This window comes from Tenrec ecaudatus, chromosome 1, assembly GCF_050624435.1.
Source record: "Tenrec ecaudatus isolate mTenEca1 chromosome 1, mTenEca1.hap1, whole genome shotgun sequence".
In the NCBI taxonomy this organism is placed as follows: Eukaryota; Metazoa; Chordata; class Mammalia; order Afrosoricida; family Tenrecidae; genus Tenrec; species Tenrec ecaudatus.
Genome location: NC_134530.1, coordinates 95061205 through 95081960, shown reverse-complemented (window position 1 = coordinate 95081960; position 20756 = coordinate 95061205). Strand labels below are relative to the sequence as shown.

General features: G+C 45.1%; 1 protein-coding gene across 3 annotated transcripts in view; it reads right to left on the bottom strand.

Annotated features, from left to right (window-relative positions):
• IL12RB2 (interleukin 12 receptor subunit beta 2) overlaps positions 1-20756 on the bottom strand; it is a 90406-nt gene that overhangs the window by 7041 nt on the left and 62609 nt on the right. For 2 of the 3 annotated variants that reach the window (XM_075540012.1, XM_075540024.1), the window contains exons 9-13: positions 17436-17636; positions 14233-14331; positions 13988-14146; positions 7669-7806; positions 1880-1970 (exon numbers count right to left, since the gene is read on the bottom strand). In XM_075540012.1, the coding sequence (XP_075396127.1) occupies positions 1880-1970; positions 7669-7806; positions 13988-14146; positions 14233-14331; positions 17436-17636 (688 nt within the window). The remainder of the gene's footprint in view (positions 1-1879; positions 1971-7668; positions 7807-13987; positions 14147-14232; positions 14332-17435; positions 17637-20756) is intronic. The other variant, XM_075540022.1, reaches the window with a different exon arrangement.

Here is a 20756-nt window from a genome sequence, read left to right as displayed (position 1 = left end):
CTAAATGAGTCTATGTTACTTTTATTGCATAGAAGAATCTTAAAAATGGTCTTCTAAATGCTTTTGACATCAATAGTTTGAGTATCTTTTAACAACCCAAGCAATATGAGAATTACTTGTAAAGATCTAGCTTCGGTAAGCTTTGTGTCTAGTTGCGGTGAGCTTCTGGGGTGCATTTAAGACTTCTGAAGCCAGAGACACAGCCACGTGACTGATTTATCTCTAAACAAATGTGAGCAGACTTGCCTGTGACCTAGTCCAGGCCATGCAAATGAGGACTATGCCGCCTGACTGCTGGGCCCCTAACCTGAAAGAAAATCTGATCCCTAAGCGGAGTTTCCCACCACTGACTGACCTTAGGACGATTAGTTGAGAGAGAATTGGGCTTACATTTTATCTAAACCACTGTATTTTGGAATCTCTTTGTTATAGCAGCTTAGCCTTATTCCTTATTGATATTGCTCACTCGCACCCAGAAGAGGACACACACCCATCCTAGTTGGCTGCTTTTCTGTTACAGTTTTTCAGAATTAGCCCGGAGAGCTGTGCTCTGGAGCATCTGCCATGAACCCCAGGTGCAATCAACCCCAGGTCTTCCAGGCAGGTTGGGAGAAGGACTGTGCCTGTTTCCTGACACAGCATCAGGAAAGTACGTCATTGAACAAAGAAATGCTCTTCACGGGATAATGGGTGTTTGCTAAGGGAAGGTTAGCAAATACAGTGGAGTGGGTCTGACAGCCTCTGTGAGTCTGTCCCCTAACGGAACCACCACTGTTCTTTTTGTCCAGGTCCTCGGGGCACAAACAAGCGGCCAAGCCCATTGCTGCCGAGATGATCCCAGCTCCTGCGACTCCGCGTGTTGCAGAGTTGCACTGCTTCATGGGCTTTCCTGCTGTCATCGTCACAGGAGCAGGTTGCCAGGCCTTTCCTCCATGGTACCCACCCGAGTGACTTTGAACTGCCTGGCTGTAGGATAGCAGTCAAGTACTAACCATCGATGCCAGCCAGGGACCCAGCTTTAGGAAGAGAACCCTAAATTGGGGGTGACAAAATGAGACCGATTAAAAGTGCACCTTTTCCCTCACTTCACCAAATGCTAGCCACGTGAGAGGTACCCAAAAGTGTCATGAGTGACTTTTTATGGGCACCTTCAAAAGGAAGCCCGGCAGCTTCCTCCCTTCTTTGTGGAGCAGTGGTTCCTGCAGTCATTGGATCATGGGGTGAACTTGAGGATCTCAGGATGGCGGAGCAGAAAATTAGTTGGAGCCTAGGGCCCTGGCAGCTCTGGTACCACCGCACTGGCCCTTTAATGGGGTTCACTTCCTCCCCTTGAAGGAGAAGCAGTTAGTGAGGTGGACCCCTATTATTTTGATCTTTATGACACATACAACCAAAGCTGAGCTAGTGAGCATACCGGTACTGCATATGCCTGCGTGTGCATGTGTACGCACAATTAAACACGAACATTCAAGTACATAGTTTTGCAACCTGTTGTTTTTTGTAATACGTGATAGTGTAAATATTCTTCTAAGCCGTTTAATTTTCTTCTGCATCGAGTTCCGTGCAGGCACCACATTACCACCGTATGGGCTGTGCTGTGCCTGAGTAAACCACACCCACGGGCTCGGGCATTTAGTTTTCAGCGAACATATTTGACACTAAATATCTGTCTACCTCTATGACATACTAAGCATAAATCCCTCCGGAGAACTCGTTAGGTCAAGAAGTATCATATTTTAAAATCATTGGTTGCCCAGGGAAGGCTGATAAATCTTACACCAACAATATCGGAGAGTACTCATTTCCCTGACCTTAGCAGCAACGGCTATTATTGTTTCCAAGAAAACACTGGTCAAAGGAGCTGATGTGACCAACTTACTTTTGCCGGATGTAACGCATTGAGAAAACGCCCACCAGGATGACAGCGAGGCAGATACTTGGTGCCAAAAACACATTCCAGTGGGTTTTACCTAAAAAGATATTAAATCTTATGATGGAATTCTCTTCCACGCACATTTCAAAATTCTGACTGTTGTGTGACAGGCACCCACGCCCAGCCTGGGCCCTACCTTCAGGAACAAGACCAACTAATTTAGGTCCATTTAGTGGGCCCTGAAGGTAATTATTGATAGGAGCCCTTGTGGTGAATAGTTACCCTTGGCTTGCTAACCACAAGGTTAGCAGTTCTAAACCACTACCCGATCCCTGAGAGAAACACAGGACTTTCGAGTCTCATAAAGCATCACAGCCTTGGAAACTCACAGGGCAGTTCTACCCTGGCCTGTAGTGTTGCTGTGTGTCAGCACTGACACAGTGAGTTTGGGGTTTTTTGAAGGATGACAATACTGTGGCTCTAAGGGAGGCAGGAAAGGAGATGGGAGATGGAACACAACGTACTGAGGGTGAATCAAGAGCCCTGAGACCTGGCCTTGTTTCTGCAGCTCCCAGCTGTGCAACCGATGGCCCTCGTTTTCATGATCCAGAAAATGTGAATGCTAATGTGACGCCTACCTTGCAGAGGGCTGTGAGGATTAGAGATGGTGTCGTTAAGCACACAGAAGGGTCTCAACTTCAGCCCGGTGCACCAATACGTGAATGCAACATACTGGCATGAAGCAGGGAACCCATAGAGAAGCCTGAGGGGCCAGCCCCAATCCCAACTATGTGGACAGCCCCCACTCCCCGTAGAAGAATTCACTTCAGAGGACAGCACTGAAGTTGCAGCACAGAAGAGAGACATGTCTGATCAGAGCACACAGGAACAAATGAAGGGGGAGGAAGAGAGAGTGTGGAGCACTTCCTGGCCCACCAAGCCCTGAGGACGATATTCCCACTCAAAGCAGCCAATGCACAGAGGGGACCACAGAGCTGACCCCACTATGAGACACAACATCCCTCACTGAACCATAGCGCTACGGGGACAACACTGGAGACACAGTGCAGGAATTGCGCCCGATCTGATCCCATCAAACACTATGGGTGTGCAACACAACAGCAAGGGGAGCAGAGCAATGAATCTTCCAGGGAATACCAAAAATAGACGGGCCAGGATGTGGCACCCCATCAGACTCTACTGGAAAACACTCCTAAAGGTCAACAAACAGACCTTGAACTATTTACAGCAGCGATTCTCAACCTGTGGGTGGAGACCCCTTTGGAAGTCGAACAACCCTTTCACGGGGGTTGCGTGATTCATAACAGTAGCAAAATTACAGTTTTGAAGTAGCAATGAGAATAATTTTATGGTTCAAGGGTCACCACAACATGAGGAACTGTATTAAGGGGTCGTGGTCACGGCATTAGGAAAATTGAGAACCATTGATTTACAGGCTTTTCTCTTTTTTGGTCATTTTTTTGTTTTGTTGCTTTGTTTTGTTGTCTTGTTTTTGTACATATTATTATCTCTGCAGGTCTATCTAGATAAGATAGGCAGGATAAACAATCTGGAGGAGAAAACAATGGGACCGACTGTTGGGAGGGGGGACATGGAAGAGGAGGAGGTGGGGGGAAAAGAAGCGGGTATTAGCAAACCCAGGGACAAAGGAACAACAAGTGATCCAAAATCGATGGCGAGGAGGGTGCAGGAAGCAGGGTAGGGCTTGATCAAGGGGAATGTAACCGAGAGAAATTACTGAAACCCAAATGGAGGAATTACTGAAATGAAGGCTGAACATGATAGTGGGACAAGAGGAAAGTAAAAGGAAATAGAGGAAAGAATTAGGTAAAGGGCATTTATAAAGGCCTAAATATAGGCATGAACATATGTAAATGTATTTATATATGACAATGGGGAAATAGATATATGTGCATTTATTTATAGGTTTAGTGATGGACATTGGGCCTCTACTCAAGTATGCCCTCAATGCAAGAACACTTTGTTCTATTTAAAATTGGCATTCCATGATGCTCACCTTCCCAACATGATCACTGAAGACAATGTGGGTGTATAAGCAAATGTGGTAAAGAAAGCTGATGGTGCCCGGCTATCAAAAGATATAGTATCTTTGGTCTTAAAGGCTTGAAGGTAAACAAGCAGCCATCTAGCTCAGAAGCAACAAAGCCCACATGGAAGAAGCACACCAGCCTGTGTGATCACGAGGTGTCAAAGGGATCAAGTATCATGCATCAAAGAACAAAAAATTGTATCATTGTGAATGAAGGGATGTGTGGAATGAGGACCTAAAGCCCATCTGTAGGCAACTAGACATACTCTTACAGAAGGGTCACAAGGAGGAGATGAGCCAGTCAGGGTGCAGTACAGTACTGATGAAACATACAACTTTCATCTCGTTCTTTAATGCTTCCTCTCCTCCACCATCATGATCCCAATTCTACCTTGCAAATCTGGCTAGACCAGAGCATGTACACCAGTACAAATAAGAGCTGGAAACAGGGAATCCAGGACAGATAAACCCCTCAGGACCAATAATGAGAGTAGCGGTAGGAGGAAAAGGGGAAGGTGGGGGAGGAAGGTGGAACCGATCACAATGGTCCACATTTGACCCCCTCCCTGGGGAATGGACAACAGAAAAGTGGGTGAAGGGAGATATCAGTGTAAGACATGGCAAAATAACAATTTATAAATGATCAAGGGTTCTTGAAGGAGGGAGGGAGGGAGGGGGAAAATGAGCTGATACCAAGGGCTCAAGTAGAAAGAAAATATTTTGAGAATGATGATGGCAGCAAATATATTAATGTGCTTGCAACAATGGATGTATGGATTATGAGTTGTATGAGCCTCCAATAAAATGATTTAAAAAAAAGAAGGGTGTGAACACAGGAGGCCCTCAAGAGCAACTAACTATTCATTTGGCTAAACCATGGGACAGATCCTCCCTGTAACTAAGGTCTTACATGTTGCTCCTTTTCTTCCAGTGAAAAGAGCGACCGCGTTTCCCGGCCATCCATTAATTCATCCAACACTTATTAAGTATTTACTGTCCAGTGATGGGATACAAAGATGAACAGGACATGGGCCCGGCTGTCTCAAAAAGTCAGGAAAACAGTACAGGCAACAGATGTGAGGACATGCAAACCATACTGCTGCGGGATAGAGGCGTGTAAGAACGGTCATGGAACAGTTTGCAAAACTATCTCAGGAGTGAGTCAGCTAAGACTCACTAGGACAGGTTTGGGAAGAGAGTAGAGGAAGGAAACTGCAAAATCCTGGAGGGAGCACAGCAGGAAAATGCAAGGAGCCTGCCCTTGCTTTAAGGTGCAGAATGTTGGGGTGAGCGGCAGAGGACACTCACAGGGCCAGGAAACTAAGGAGTTTGAATTCTAGCTTGAAGGGAGGCCTTTGGTGAACTGCTGATGGGTTGCAACAAGGGGTGGGATATCTGGCGTGGGTGTTTTATGAGATGCTTCTTCTGGTTGAATAGTGAGGCTGGGAAGGAGAGTAAGTTGGGAATGGTGGGTCCAGGTAGGCCCTGTGAGAGGTGTGTCAACAGGGCCTGAACTGGGGAGTTCATGGAGGCCTGGTGGTGTAGTGGCTACACATTGGGCTGCTAACCTCAAGGTCAGCAGTTCACAATCACCAGTTGGTCCACAGGGGAAAGATATGGTTTTCTACTCCTAAAGAGTTAAAGTTAGTTCTGATGACATGATCCTGCTTGACACACACCTTCATGAAATGACCACTGAAGATAAGGGTGCTGCAGCAAAGTGTGAAGAGAGAAGATGGTACCCTGCTAGCCATCAGAATCGATAGTGTCTGAGGTCTTAAAGGCTTGTATTCTCACAAGCAGCCAACCAAGCGAGCAGTCAAGTCTACATGGAAGAAACACACCAGCTTGTGTGATCCAAAGAAGACAATAACAAAATTTACATATGACAAAGGGAAAAGTATTGAACACCCAATTTGTAGAAGGCTATAGAGGACAATGGGAGCCCAAAACTGATCTGCAGAGTATCCAGTCAGATTAAGCTGCTGACAGATCCCCTCTAACACAGGCAAGGGTCTCAAACAGCTTTACTATCAGCTAGAGATCACTGTAATCGTGATTATACTGGATCAAACCTGATATTTGGTCAGTTAACCTCCCTCTTGACCCCACCTGAAATTGTTCTAGGTGCAAATATTTCTTGCTTGATCCATGGCAAAAATTATTCCCCTGGCCGTTTAAATACTGATGGTGGTCTTTCCTTTCTCACATATTATTTGTATTTTTAACTTTATATTGTTAGTATTTCATCCTTACCACTTTATTTTGTTTCTGTGTTTTATTATTTCTATTGGATTTTCCAGTTTGTGAAGCACAGGAGTAGATGAATAGAGACAATAACTGATGCAAGGGTTTATAGGGGAGAGAGGGGTTGGGGGTAGGATAGGGAGGGTGAGGGGGTTGGAGGAGCAAACAAAGTATGGGAGGGAGGAGGGAGCACTAGAATGGAAGGTAATTGCTCAACAACTCCTTTGAAAAGCAATTTAACCATGAAAACAATGTTCTAAAATGGAATTGAGTAATGATTGTACAATTCTTCTTGACATGACTGAATTATTGGAACTATTGAATTGTATGACATGTGGATTGTATGCCAATAAAAATAAAAGGGAGATAGAGAGTTCCAGTCTTGGAAACCCACAGGGGCAGTTTTACCCTGTCCTTTGGGCCTCTGTAAATCAGAATCAATTGGTGGCAGTGAGTTTGGTTTGGTTGGCCTTGTTACCACCCTTCAGTTGGCAGAATGTGACTTTTCTTCAGTATCTGCCTGCCTTCCCAGACAGATGGGAGGAGTGTGGAGTCCCACTTGTGGAAAGATGCTGAGTTCTTAATGCCCGCTCATTGGCTACACAGGTGGGCTGCAGAGATGAGGGCTTGTCAGTTCCCAAGTGGAGAGGAACCTGGCCTAGAGCAAGCTTCTGAGTGATGAGCCCACGTCCCAGAGTAATAACACATGTTTGATGCGTAGAGCAGATGCAGGCAAGCTTTGCCAAAGAGAAGAGGACGGGAGCCCATGCTAGCTGGTTCACTCCATCAGGTCCTCAAAGCTCACTGAAGTTATGTAACAATTGGAGTGACTCATAGTTGTACCACTCACCACTTCTATGACCTCAGGTAACCTTGGCCTCCTCAGTTGTCAAGAAGCATAATTATCCCTCCTTCTTTTATTCATTTCATACCCAGTGTCTGTCGCCTGGGCCACAGACTGTGCACGATGGTTGTAAGGATGAGAAGATCAAAGGTGTGCAGTGTGCTTAGCACAAGGACCGGCACATAATCAGCAGCCCAGGTGCCCTTGCTGCGTGGTTACAGTTGGTGTTATCCTCATCATTCACTGGACAGAGATTTCAGGAGCCTGTGCTGGGCCCTATTCTCCACCTTGGAGGTCAAGGTAAAGAAGTACCAGACCCGTCCCTGCTGGTGGTTAGGCCTGGGGGTGCAGTGCATATTAAGTTCTGTAGTGGGTGATGAAAGGCATATGGAGGTGCGTCTGGGTAGGCTGCTTGCAATGGAAATATCCCCGCTGAGTTTAGAAAACTAAGTGGACCCCGTCTCCAGGCAGAGCAGTAAGTGTTAGCGCACTGCAGAGAGGGGAGCACAAGCGTAGCATGGAGCTGCAAGGAAGTCGTTAGTGAGTTCAGGCTGCTCATCCGCAAGCCAGACATAGTGGGAGGACACAGCCAGCATCCAGGGTGGGCTGGCTGTCTCTAAAGTGGTCTCTTACCTTGCAGGTTCAATTCCCACTCACTTCCTCTGGGGCTCTCACCGGCAGCTGTCAGCGCTGTCATCCACAGGACGTAAGCCACTCTGGGCTGCAGGCTGTTTATTGCATGTGAGTTTTGGGAAACTTCATAGGGAATTTCTGGAAGGGAGGGTAACGATAAAGGGAGAAAAGGCACAGATGAAAGAAAATGCTAGAATGTGGGCTTTTATTCATTTAAATATTTAATATTTTATTTACTTTCAAAGGAAAAACAAAACAAAAGTCCCACCCCCATCACCACATTGCTGTTCTCAAATAGTTCTGGTGCCCCAGTACTTAAAACCCGAGTAAGCCTCCGACATTCTTATGGAGGCCCTACTCCACAGCACATAAGATAAACATGTTTTTCCTCCTGGAACATCTTTTGAGAAGAAGCCTGGTGGATTGATGGTTCAAAGTCCATGACTGTTAACTGAAACATGGGTGGGTCACACCCACAGCCAGTCCTTGGGAAAGAGTCTGCTTCCGTAAAGATTTACAGTCTTGGGGACCCCACAGCGCCGTTCTACTCTGTCCTATAGGTTCACCATGAGTTGGAATCAAACAAGAGCAACAAATTGAGTGGTTTTAAAATCTTTTGATTTTAAAAAAAATTTAACATCTTGCTATTTGAAATTATAGAGCTTCAGTAAACTTTTATTTCCTATGACTCTAATTTTTCATGGGGGGGATGAAATGTACAAACTATTTTCAAAGTAATAGAATCTTTACGAAAACTAAGTTTAGCAATTAATGAAATAGACATTGAAGTCACATTGATTCATTGATTTTGCACCCTTTGGGGACGGGGGGTCAACTCAGGGTAGTGAGTATAGGGGCTGAATCATATGGTGGATCTTCTTCAATTGGCGTGAAAAAGCATGGAAACATGAGTTTCATAAATAAGCTATTTATCCTCCTGTGATCAGCTGGCAGGAGTGTGGGAGGCACATCTCAATGCCAAGCTCAAGCTCCCTGCCGTCAAGTCAATTCCGACTCCTAGCAACTCAAAAGGGGCAGAGGAGGGTCGCTCCTAAGGTTTCTGAGGCTGGAGGTCTTCATGGAAACAGCCAGCCTCAAGTTGTAAATGCTGACACAGCTTCCCAGGGCACAGCCACCAGGGCTCCTTAAAGGACAGTGAAGTCCAGCCCAAAGATGGGCTGGCTTCAGCAGACTGGCTCTTGAGCGGGACAGGAAAGTGGAAATCAGAGCGCAGCACTCGGTACCTGACTTGTATGCCTGCTCACAAACTCAGGGGCAGGCAAAGTGATGGGTTTATTTCAACGTTCACAAAAATGTACTCAACCTCTCCTCGAAGCAAGGCACTGACTATTCAGAAGTTCAGAATCTGCCTCGAGGAGTTCATGGATCTAGGGCATCTCATAGTGTCCTGCGCATGCCGGCCGGGAACAAGGGTCCAGGATGCTGTCTCTGTGTGAGAGACGAGGCTGATTTGAGAAACCCTTTATTCTGCAAGCGAGAGGCAGGAGACAATGGTGTTTGCGACCACCAGACTGCTTCAAAAATCCTGTGGAAACCAGGCCACTTGTACCCTAAACTATGTGACAAGAACAAGGTTTACAATGATACTTAAAAAAAGGGGTGTGTGTGGGGTGGGGCAGGCTTTGCAATGATCATAGGGAATTATGTGTATCTACATTTCTCCAAATTATCTCTATCTACAAACCTTTCTCCCTGAAGCCTCCTGCGCACCCTTGTTTATCTCAATTGGGGAATGCTTCCACACCTGGCCTTCCCAGACCATCCCTCCCTGAGGCCTCATGGCTGGCCAGCGCTTCTTGTCTGGTGACAAATCTTAACAGGCCTTGCTTACTACTTTCATGAGATAGACCATCCCTACTGATTAAGCTAAAAAGGAACTTTTACTGCAGGGGAGGGGGCTGTTACATTTTGGATTCCTAACAAACCAAATAGGAAATCATGGTATATTTTTAATTACCAGCAGGCTAGCTCTTCTACCCGCTCCATCACTGTCCCTGCTTTCTCTTTGGTAAGGGACAAGATGGAGCCCATGCAGATGATCCCCACTTAGCCTGAAGGGGCTGGGGCCTGAGCAGATATTTCAACAGCTGTGAGCACAGAGGGTTGTTTTTTTGTTTGTTTTTTTTTACATTTTGCATCCTATTGAAGAAAGCACCTTGTGGAAAATTCCCAAGCTTACGCTAGCCTGATGAAATTGCTTTCACAAATTTAAGTTATATGATTGAGCTAAAAAATTTTTTTTAAGCCTTTATTTCCTAAGGCAGGGGATTAAAGAAATAAATTTCAGAGAGGTTGTTGGCTCATCTTGCTGCTGCAGAGCCTTGGTGAGGGCTAGGGAGTCAACAGCACTGCTGTATCGGGCGTCCTTAGTTTGCGTGAATGATGGGACGGTGGAGCAGGACAGGGATCTGTACTGAAAAAGTTTACACACACACACACACACACAAACGCACACAGGTGCGCACCAGGAGAAGCAGAAGATGCTGGAGGTGTCGTTTTGACTGGCTGCATAGGGAGAGCTGAGTAACGAGAGAAAGAAGCAGGGAATACTGTCCCTGTCGCCTCCCCTTGGGCTTTGATCCCTGGCAGTATTAGGAGGACCGTCCAATCCTCTGTCTGAAACCCGAAAGGTTAGGCTCCTTCAGCTCAGGGTGGCTGAATGGCCAAGGCGCCAGTTTATGAGTGTTAGTGGTATTAGGAAAAATAGCTGTATTGTTACTGGAAATAGGTTTTTAACTTAACAATCTCCATTGGCTTGACAAAGTATGGGCGCGGTCCTCAAAGCCACCTGGAAATGGAAAGCCAGTGCATCAAGACTGACTCATGGTGACCCCAAGCATGTCAGAGGAGACTGCTCCCGAGAGAGTTCAATAGCTAAGTTTTCACCAGTTCGATTGCGAAGGCTTTCTTCCCTCACGACCCTAGGTATCCTTGAACCTCGGCCTTTCAGTTAGCAGCAGAGCAGGACCACCCAGGAAGGTCACAATGTTCATCCATTTTTTTATTCCACGAAAACAGCACAGATTGCATACCCATATTGTGTCTGTGTCTGTTACAGGTACAGGGAGGACAGTGGTGAGCCAAAATAAATAAATAAATATTTTGGGGGGGCATGGCTTCTGCTCTCATGATGATTGCAGTCTGATAGAGAAGACTGAGAGAAGTAGGAAGTCTGATAGAGAAGTGGAAGGAAGTCTCCTGTGTGCTCCAGTAGAGAAAGGTGGCGTGTGCTTGGTGCACAAGACAATGACCACAGATTTCTAGAGGAATGCCTGTCCTCCAGACTCCCCTGTGGATCTATAACAGGTTATTCCCCGAGTTGAGGCCAACTTCTGGAGAGCCCATGTGTGCAAAGTAGAACTTCTCTAAGGAGGTTGCAAAGCTGTGACCCTTTGGAGGCACATCATCATCAGCCCTGTCTTCCAAGGGGCCTCTGGGTGGGTTCAAACCATCGATCTGTGGCTGGTCATCAACTGCTTAACTGGGCCATCCGGGGACAATCTTGGATGTCTGGCTCCCCACAAATTTTACACTTCTCTCTTGACCAGTTGAGGCTGCTCTCAGTACTGCTGCCGGCTTGTCCATGTCCACGGACTAGAGAGAAGAGGCCCTGCCTGCGTGGAGCTTCTTTCTCCTGTCTCTCCAGGTGTCTTTCTCTTCCTGTCCCTGCCACTCCCTAGACACTGCCTGTGGACTCATCAGTGACTCCCAGATGCCCAATGCAATGGTTCCTGTCAGTCCATGCTTATTGCACATGCACCGTGTCAGCATATTTTCCAGGTCCGCTACTTAGACTGTGAGCCCTCTGCAAGGGATGAGTCTTTATTAGTATGTGCTAGCTGAATTAAACAAAAATGTAACCTAAATTGGTTTGAAGCTCTCCAAGTGCATGCCCCACCTCCTTTTAAGCCATTGGGAAGAGCCTTATAAGTGTTTCATGAGTTGGATTTGGAGCAAAATGAGGTTAGTATTTTACTCAACATCTGAAAAACTGCTTCAAGAACCAGCTGATCATGTTGATCTTTCTGGCTGTAAATAAGCATCTCTGTTTATATACTGCCAGAATGGAGAAGGAAAAAAAGGAGGGAGGTAGGGTGGAGTGGGCAGTGGCAAATTTCACGCAAAGAATTCCAAATGGATCAAGAGGAAACCGATTCACTCATCTTCTCTTGGAGTACATTTCAGAACTAACATTACCAGGCATCCTCCATGGGAAGCAGTTCTGGTTCAGTGTTATATAACCTGTCCATCCATGGGGTCTACTCAAACACAGGATCATAAGCCTTTAAATGGGAGACTTCAGAACTGTTAAAAAAAGAGTAAGGCAGATCCATATCAAACGATGTGTAAGTATCTGCAGTATGTATTGCTGGTTGGTAAAAGGAACCACCGCAAAGAATATAAAATAAGAACCCAAATATCTGCTTGTATTTTTTCTTCTTCAAGTACAATTGCTAATAGTAGTTATCTGTTAGAGGGAAATGGGCCTAAGTGTAGTCAAAGGAAGACCTTTCATTATGCAACTTTCTGAATTATTAAAGGTTCTCACCATCTGCAAATATTATTTATATGAATTTCCCAGGTAAAACCCCTCTAGCAGCCAGCTTTCTGTGTCTACTTCTCAACGTGGCTTTGCTATAAATTCTTCTTGTACCTTATAATTCTCCTAAAGGATTAAAATATTATTTCTTTTGAAACACATGCCCTGGAAGAGAATGCCAGTGTGTATGTAGTAAAGAGAAGGTTAAACTTGAGGGCGGATGGAATAACGCTCTGAATTATACAAAGATGGAATATCCGACTTGGCTAGGGGCTTGGGGCTATTGTGTGAATGTGGGAGTCTAGGAATGCATCTGAGGTCATCCCCCGGCCAGAGTTAACTGCAGTCGCTTTAGTCTTAGGCATAGAATTAGGGTCATATGGGGCTACTTCAGCTGTGTTGTATTTTATCATTTTAGGGAGAAAATAACATGCTATGGTGATACTTAGGTATTGTATTCATTTGGCTGGGCTTGGATTCTTAGGGGTTTGGCTTTTAAGACTTTACTAAATTACTAAATCCCCATTATGTGATCTATGTGATCTAACACAATGTGATCACCTCTATAGTGGGATCTCCTATATGCAATCAATCAATTTTAAGAAAATCAGTGTGGGATGCAACTCGATGACAGTTCTGATGCAATCAGAAAGTTTTCTCCAAATGAGACTGCTGCCAGTATAAGGGGATGCTGTGGGAAAGCTTGCTTTGCTTTTTGTTGGGTTTGGATTCTGTAACTGCCTCATGGACCTCTGGTTTGTTGAACTTGAGCCAGCAGCCTGCCATATTGCCTGCCAATCCTGGGAGTAGCCAGTGACCTGCCATCTGACCCTCAGACCTAAGATTCATTTGCCTTTGCAGTCACAAGCCTGACCTGTTGACCTTGGAGTCAGCTGCCTTTGTAATCACAAGCCTATGGTCTTTCTGCTGGTCTTGGGCCCCACACCCCACAGCTATGAAAGTCAGGAGAAGCCCCCAGCCTAATATCTGACCCATGGACGTGGAACCTGCCTGGGCTTGGGCTTGCCTGGTGTTATATTTTCTCAATGTAAATTTCTCTTCATGTATACATATATAGGCTTCATTGGTTTTGCTTCTCTAGAGAAGCTGGCACTTACAACTGTGGAGAATCAAAAGTTCCCCAAATATATTACTTTTGAATCAGCATGGTCTATATAGCGTTGAAGTGATTTTGTTGCTTTTTGAAACACCAGCTCCCTATTGAACTAAGCAACTTAAGAGCCTAGTCAATGCTTTGCACTTCTGTATCCTTAGTAGTTTATTTAGTAAGTGACATCTCTAGTAACTGTGTGTGTGGGTGGGGGGGTGTGTTTGTTAGCTGCAGTGTAGTCAGTATGCTGCCTGGTCCTGTGTTGTCCCCATGATGAGCTGAGGATTGGCCTGTTACAATCTATGGGACTTTCGTGGGCTGGTTTTTCAGAAGTAGATCACCAAGCTTTCCCTTCCTAGTCCATTTTATTATGGAAGCTCTGCTGAAACCAGTTCAACAGCATAGCAGCAAACCAGCCCCGTGAAAGATGAGTGAGGTTTGCTCCTGGGGTACATTAGCTGGGAATAGAACACAGGTCTGACTGTGTGTGTGTGTCCAGCTGTCGTTTATATTCATATTCTTCACTCATTTAATTCTATAACATTTGCGTGAGTGCCCACTAAGCCCCAGGCCTAGTGCTAGCTAACACCTGTAAGCACACATGCACAGGCATGGATGCTTCCACTGAACTTGGTTCTCACACCTACCACAGAGCTGAGGCTGGGAATCTGAGTCCTGTTTCTTCCAGTAGATCCTATAAGACCAGATGCAGCCCATTTGTTCCTTGACTGGAATTCTGTTCCATGAAATCAAAACCATTCCCTTTTGCTCTGTGATGCCATTAATATGAGGGCCACTCCGCAGTGCTGTGAAGTAGAACAGAGAAGGTTTTTCATCATTCTCCATATCAAAATCACAAAAGCAACATGTGGCAAAGGGACCCAGGGCTCACCTTTATGCTTGGAGTCACCCCGAACAAAGCTGCAGCCTGTCTGGTCTCCTGACAGTGCGCACACTCGAATTTCATAACAGATGTAGTGCTTGATGTTCTCTGTAAGAAAGGAGACTTCTCATTATAACAGATGTGGCACAAGGAACTGTAGGCAGATGCATAATTCAAAATATCCAACAGAGCCATGTCCTAATGTAGTTTATAGTAAGCATTGCTCACTTCTGTGGGGTCTCAGGGTTTACCAAGTACCTTTTTGAAAATAGTGTCTTGTGATTTGAGGGGCAGAACATCCCTGAAGGAAAACTGGTCTGATTGCAACAATACCAAGATCAGAGATCAGAAGACTTAAGAGGAGATTGCTTGTCCTACAAGCATTGCTTGTCCTACACCATTAAGACTAAGAAAGGTCTTTCTCACGTTGAACTAAAATCTGCCATCTTAAAATTACCATGCCATCTTAAAATTACCTTTCCTCTCCAGAGCAACAAAGGACTCATGGTCTCTAAGACGCACCAGTCAAAGCCAGCAACAACCATCAAGCGACCCCTACCCCATGTCTTTCACACTTCTAGAATTCTCTTACACACAAGCTAAATGGACTCTAGATAATAAGTTCCCTCGTGTCGCATTTGCCTTCTCTGTGTGCGTGTTAGGTAATCCAAGTCAGGACTCTCTTTAAGTGTAGTGATTAAAACAAGCACACCCAACCACTGTGGGTGGGAATGGGAAATGATATAGCCACCTTGGGAAACAGCTTGTTGGCTCTTCAAAAACCTGAACATAGCACTACCATGTGATTCAGCAATCTTCGTTGTGTGTGTGTGTGTGTGTGTCCATGTGTTAGGCCTAGCTGACCAGAGAAAGAATCTAGGGACACTCATTTATGTGTAAGAAAGAGCTTTATGCCAAGAAGTAATTATAGATCAAGAAAATGTCTCAGCTCAGTCCAACTCAAGTCCATAAGTCCCATACTAGTCCACATCCACAAGCAGTGACACAGAATGCAGAAGATGACAGGCCTGCAGGTGCAGAGTGTGTCGAGCCAAGGCTGGTGGCAACATGACAGCTAGCAAGCAGGAAAGTGACCGGGAGAGAGCACGCTGTTCCTAGGGCCCTCTTTATGAGACCACACTCTCAAGGAGACAGCACCAGGCTGTGACCTGACTGACGGACTGTATACCTCTCTTATGCTTTTTTGTATCTTCAAGTGGACGTACAATTATTGAACTGCCACAGCCATGAAGAGGTGAAGACAGGGATGCAAACATGCGTGTTCGCTGCAGCACTCTTCACGATAGCCAAAGGGTGGAGAGAATGGAAATGACCATCCACAGGAGGATGGCTAAGCAGTGTGGGTATCTACTACTCAGCCATAACGAGAAATGAACCTTAAGCATGGGTGAACCTTGGGAACATCTCTGCTGAGTGAACTAAGTCAGTAACAAATAGACACATTTGTATGATTCCACTTATATGAAATAAGTAAATATATAAACTGAAGCTGATTAGAGGCTATCAGGGGTGGGAGTGAGTTCCTTGGTGGCCCACCCACAGGATTAAACCCTAGCCTTCAGGCTGTGAGGATTGGCAGTTTGAAATCACCAGAAGAGCCTGGAATACTGGCCTGGTTATCAGCTTCGTAAGGTTGTAGCCTTGAAAACCCTTGGGAGCAGTTCTAATCTGTGCACACAGGGTTGCTATAAATTAGACCTGACGCAGCAGCAGCCAATAAGAGCCGAGGTGGAAGGGATGGGGGAGGGAGCATTTTTCCCCTTAGTGGGCATTGAGCTTATGTTAATGATGGTGGAATAGTTTGGAGGGCAGGGAGAAGGATGGTACCACTTGAAGAATGTAATCAATGTCACTGAACTAACTGTACAAGTAGCAACGGTTGAGAGCAGATCTGTTTCCCTATGTATGTTTTCATCAAACTAAAGAAGACACACAGCCCACTAGAATCCGAGGAACCCAGACCACAAAGAGGAGGGTCCTATATTATTTGATCTGGGTAAGTTTTGACTACCTCAGCAGGTCGCGCATAGTCTCCAGGACAGTTGTAATGATTGTTGTGGTATAATGAAAAATTGTGAGACTTAGAATTCTAAAACCTATGCAATTCTAAGCACAGTTACATATAGCACTACCTAACTACATCGAGCATCTAAATGTGTCAAATACTGTTCAAAACGTTTCTATGTGTTAATTATTTCAGTGTTCACAATAACCCGATAAGGCCAGTCATATAATTAGCCCCATCTTACTGATCAGGAAACTGAGGCACAAAGAAGTCATTTGACCTACATCATGCAACTAATAAGTGGCAGAACTTAGACTCAAACCTAGGAAACCTTGCTCCAGAATCAGGACTTTAACCATTACATAGAACTGCCTCGTGCTTAAAACTGACATTAATAATCCTTTTCATATATTCTCAACTACTTTCACTTGGATTTAACAATGAACAAACAAGGAAACTGAGGAGCAGAATACGTCATCATCACAGAGATAATTCTGAATTTGTGATCACATGAATAAGCAGTAGATTTTGGGACTGAAATGTAGATCTCGTGGTTTTCTCATGATTGTCTGAGAAAGGAATGAGCTCTCAAATGCCAAGGTGTGTCCATCGCGTTCACTGGTTACCAGCTCTCTACTCAATCACTCCATTCAGAAGCCCTGGTAGCATAGAGGTCATGCCTTGAGATCAGCAAGGTCAGAGGGGACAAAGAGGGGATATCTACTTCTGAAGAGTTACCTTCTCAGATACGATGACTCAACATCGACTCAATGGCAGTGAATTTAGGTTGAGCGTTGTAGTAGCTGTTGGGTGTTGGGTGCCACGGAACTGATTCCGGTTCATAGACCCCCAAGTGTGGGGAGAATTGCTCCAGGGGGCTCTCGCTGCCGCGCTCCTCACAGAGGCAGGTCGCCAGGCCTTTCTCCAGCACATTCTCCGCACACAGGCATTTTCACCACCAGCCTTTTGGTTGGCAGCGGAGTGGTTATGGGAACTCCTCCCTGGCTCCGCGGGCCTCGACTTAAGCATTCCCAATACTGCTGGCCTTGTCGGACCCCAGCTGACCCTCAGAGGCTGGAGTGGTTAAAATCTGAGGGGCTGTCTGGGCGAGCTCTAGGCCACCCTGCTCCCTCTTAGCCTGGAGCCCCCTCGGTGACACTCTAAAAGGGAGGTGAACCATCAGTACCTGAAATCAAAGCCGACGTGTTGTAGGCGGGGCTCCTCAGCCAGTCCAGATGGGGCTGTGTGCCACGTGCTGAATGAAGGTCCCGCCATGCCACTACGTACTCCTGGACAGCAGCCCCCGTGCTCTGTGGGGACTCCCAAGTCACCACCATGCTGTTCTCGCCCTCTGAGTGTACGGAAACCCGGCGAGGAGCCAGCAACTCTTTATGGGGAAAGGGGGGACAAAAGTGTAGGGGATAAAGATGTACATAAAACACCTCATCTCCCCCACCCCCTGCCCCCCACCAAACCCCAAACCACGGAAAACTTTTTTTCTCTTCCTGTTTTTGCTAAGGACTTCAGGTTCACACATTTAAGTTCAACCTACTTCTCAGCTCCTGGCAAACTAGCACCATCAATTTATATGAGAATCCCATGCAATGCTATCTAAGAATGATTTTCCCCTTCATCATCCATTCCTCGCTGCAGTCCTGTGTTTCCGTTAGTACCTGCTCTAGAGAATGTCATATACATCCTTTGAATCCATCCTCCAACAGAGTCCAGGAGGTGGAGTGGGTTACTTGTTGGATTGCTCACCACAAGGTCAGTGATTCAAAACCATTAGCTGCTCCCTGAGAGACAGAGGAGGCTGACCCAGAAGGTTTAAAACTGCTCAGAAACCCAAAAGAGGAATTCTATTCTGCTATATAGGATCTCTATGGGTCCAAATGGACTTGACAGAACAGTTTTAAATACATTTTCTATTGTTTATTTCACCAGAATAGACAAAAACAGTTGTAGCAGAAGAGATACTGACTCATAGCGGCCCTACATGTGTCAGAGTATAGACATTCTTCATTGGGTTTGCAATAGTTAGTTTGGGGACTTTAGGTTGCCAGACTTTTCTTGCAAGGCATCCTTGGGTGAACAAGAATTTCAAGTTTTTAGTTGCTACCAATCACATGAACTACTTGTACCACCCAGGATCAATATGTGGTTGTTGCTGTCATTAGCTGTTGTCCAGTTGGCTCTGACTCACAGTGCCCTTGTGTACAACAGAGGAAGCACTGCCTAGTCCTTTATCATACACGCAATGGTTCTTGTGTCTGAGACTATTGTTGGAGCACGATGTCACCTCATCTTGTGGACGGCCTTCCTGGTTTTTGCTGGCCCTCTACTTAACCAAGCATGATGTCCTTCTATGGGGCCTGCTCTGTACTGATAACACGGCCAAAATTCACGAGACAAAGATTTCACCATTTTTGCTTCTAAGGAGCCTTCTGCCTGTACTTCTTCCAAGACAGATTGATTTGTTCTTATGGCAGTCCATGGTACTTTCAATATTCTTCTCCGGCACCACCATTCTAATGTTCTGCTTCTTCTTCTGTCTTCCTTTTTCAGTGTCCAACTTTCACGGACATATGAAGCAATTGAAAATACAAACCTGGTTAGACCGGAGGATGTACAATGGTGCTGATAGGAACTGGAAACAGGGAATGCAGGACAGAAGAACCCTTCAGGACTAGTGGTGAGAGTGGTGATACCAGGAGGGTGGAAGGGGGGTGAGGTGAAAAGGGGGAACTGATTACAAGGATCTATATATAACCTCCTCCTTGGGGGATGGACCACAGAAAAATGGGTGAAGGTAGATGTTGGGCAGTATAAGATATGATAAAATAATAATAATTTATAAATTATCAAGGGTTCATGAGGGAGGGGGGAACGGGGAGGGAAAAAAAAAAGAAAAATGAGGAGCTGATTCCAAGAGCCCAAGCGGAAAGCAAATGTTTTGAGAATGACGAATGTATAGGTGGCTTTACATAATTGATGTATGTATGGACTGTGATAAGAGTTGTATGATCCCCCAATCAAAAGATTTTTTTTAAAAAAGAAAAGAAAATATCATAGCTTGGGTCAGGCACACCTTAGTCCTCAAAGTAGCATCCTTGCTTTTCCACACCTTAAAAAGGCCTTGTACAGGAGATTTACCCAATGCAAAGCATTCATTTGATCTCTTGACTGCTGCTTCCAGGAGCATTGATTATGAATCCATTTATAAGTATCCTTGAAAATTAGTGTTGCTTCGTGCTTGAGTTTTATTTTCAGGAGATGCACTGTGAAGTCAATAGAATACTTTTTCCAGTTCCCTTTTTTGCTCTGCATTATGCTTCTGGGATATCCCCATCCTGCTGTTTCTCCAGCTCACTTAATCAAGCTGCTATCTAAACCCTTTTCTTTTCCAATCTCCAAGTTGGAAGAGTCTCCACGTTCCTTCCAGTTCCTTGCTAACACTTCTTATGTGTCCATGTGGCTCCATCAACACAGAACTGCTTGCACTCAGAGTAGACACACACATATTATTTCATGAATTACTGACAGATTGTTCTCGAAAATAGCCCATCAGTGGACCATCCAACAAGAAAAATATGAGAGTTTCAATTTCCCCTTGGTATTTCTTAGTTTCTAATTTTCACCAAACTGATACTTGTAAAACGGTTTCTAATTATGGTTTTATTTTCATTTTCTGGGTTTTTTTTTGTTTTTTCATGAGATTAAATTTCTCTTTATATATTACTAGCCTCATGAGGGCTCCACTCATTTTTTTTCTGTTGAATTTTCTGTCTTCTCCCTGATTTGCAAAATTGCCTTTTGTTAAAAAAAATGCCTTTGTAGTCTAGATATTAATCACATTTCAGTTTTCAACACTAAAAATATTTTGCCCCATTCAGTCAGATCTCTAAACCTTTTAAGATGTGTTTTTTGCACATAGGCAGCCATGTTGACATAAGTATATTTGCGTATTTTGGGTCCTGTGTGTATGGAATCCTCTCCACTCTTGGTTTCACTCAGCTACTCAGTCACATTCCCTCCCATTAGCATTTAATTTTGCTTTTTACAATTACGGTTTTCATCTAATTCCATCTTAAAGGTTTTCTCCCACTTTGTTTTTTAGAATCAGGAGAAAGATGGGATGACTGTGAGGTGCTGTTGAATCAGCTCGGACTCACATCAACCTTCTCTATGCATAACAGGATGCAACACTGCCCAGTCAGTCGCATGTCATCTTCGCAGTTGTCGTCCTGTTTGGGCCCATTGTTGCGATCACTGTGCCGACACATCTTTTTAAGAGCCTCCCTCTTTTTCAATGATCCTCCACTTTACCAAGCATGATGTCCTTTCTGGGACTGCTCTCTCTTGACCCATAGCGATCCTATCTGGCAGGGCAGAATTGCCTCGGTGGATTTCTGTAATGGTAACGTTAGAGGAGAGAAAGCCTCAACCTTCTCCAGCTGATTGACTGGTGGTTTAGAAGTGCTGACTTTGTAGTTAGCAGCCCAACTCA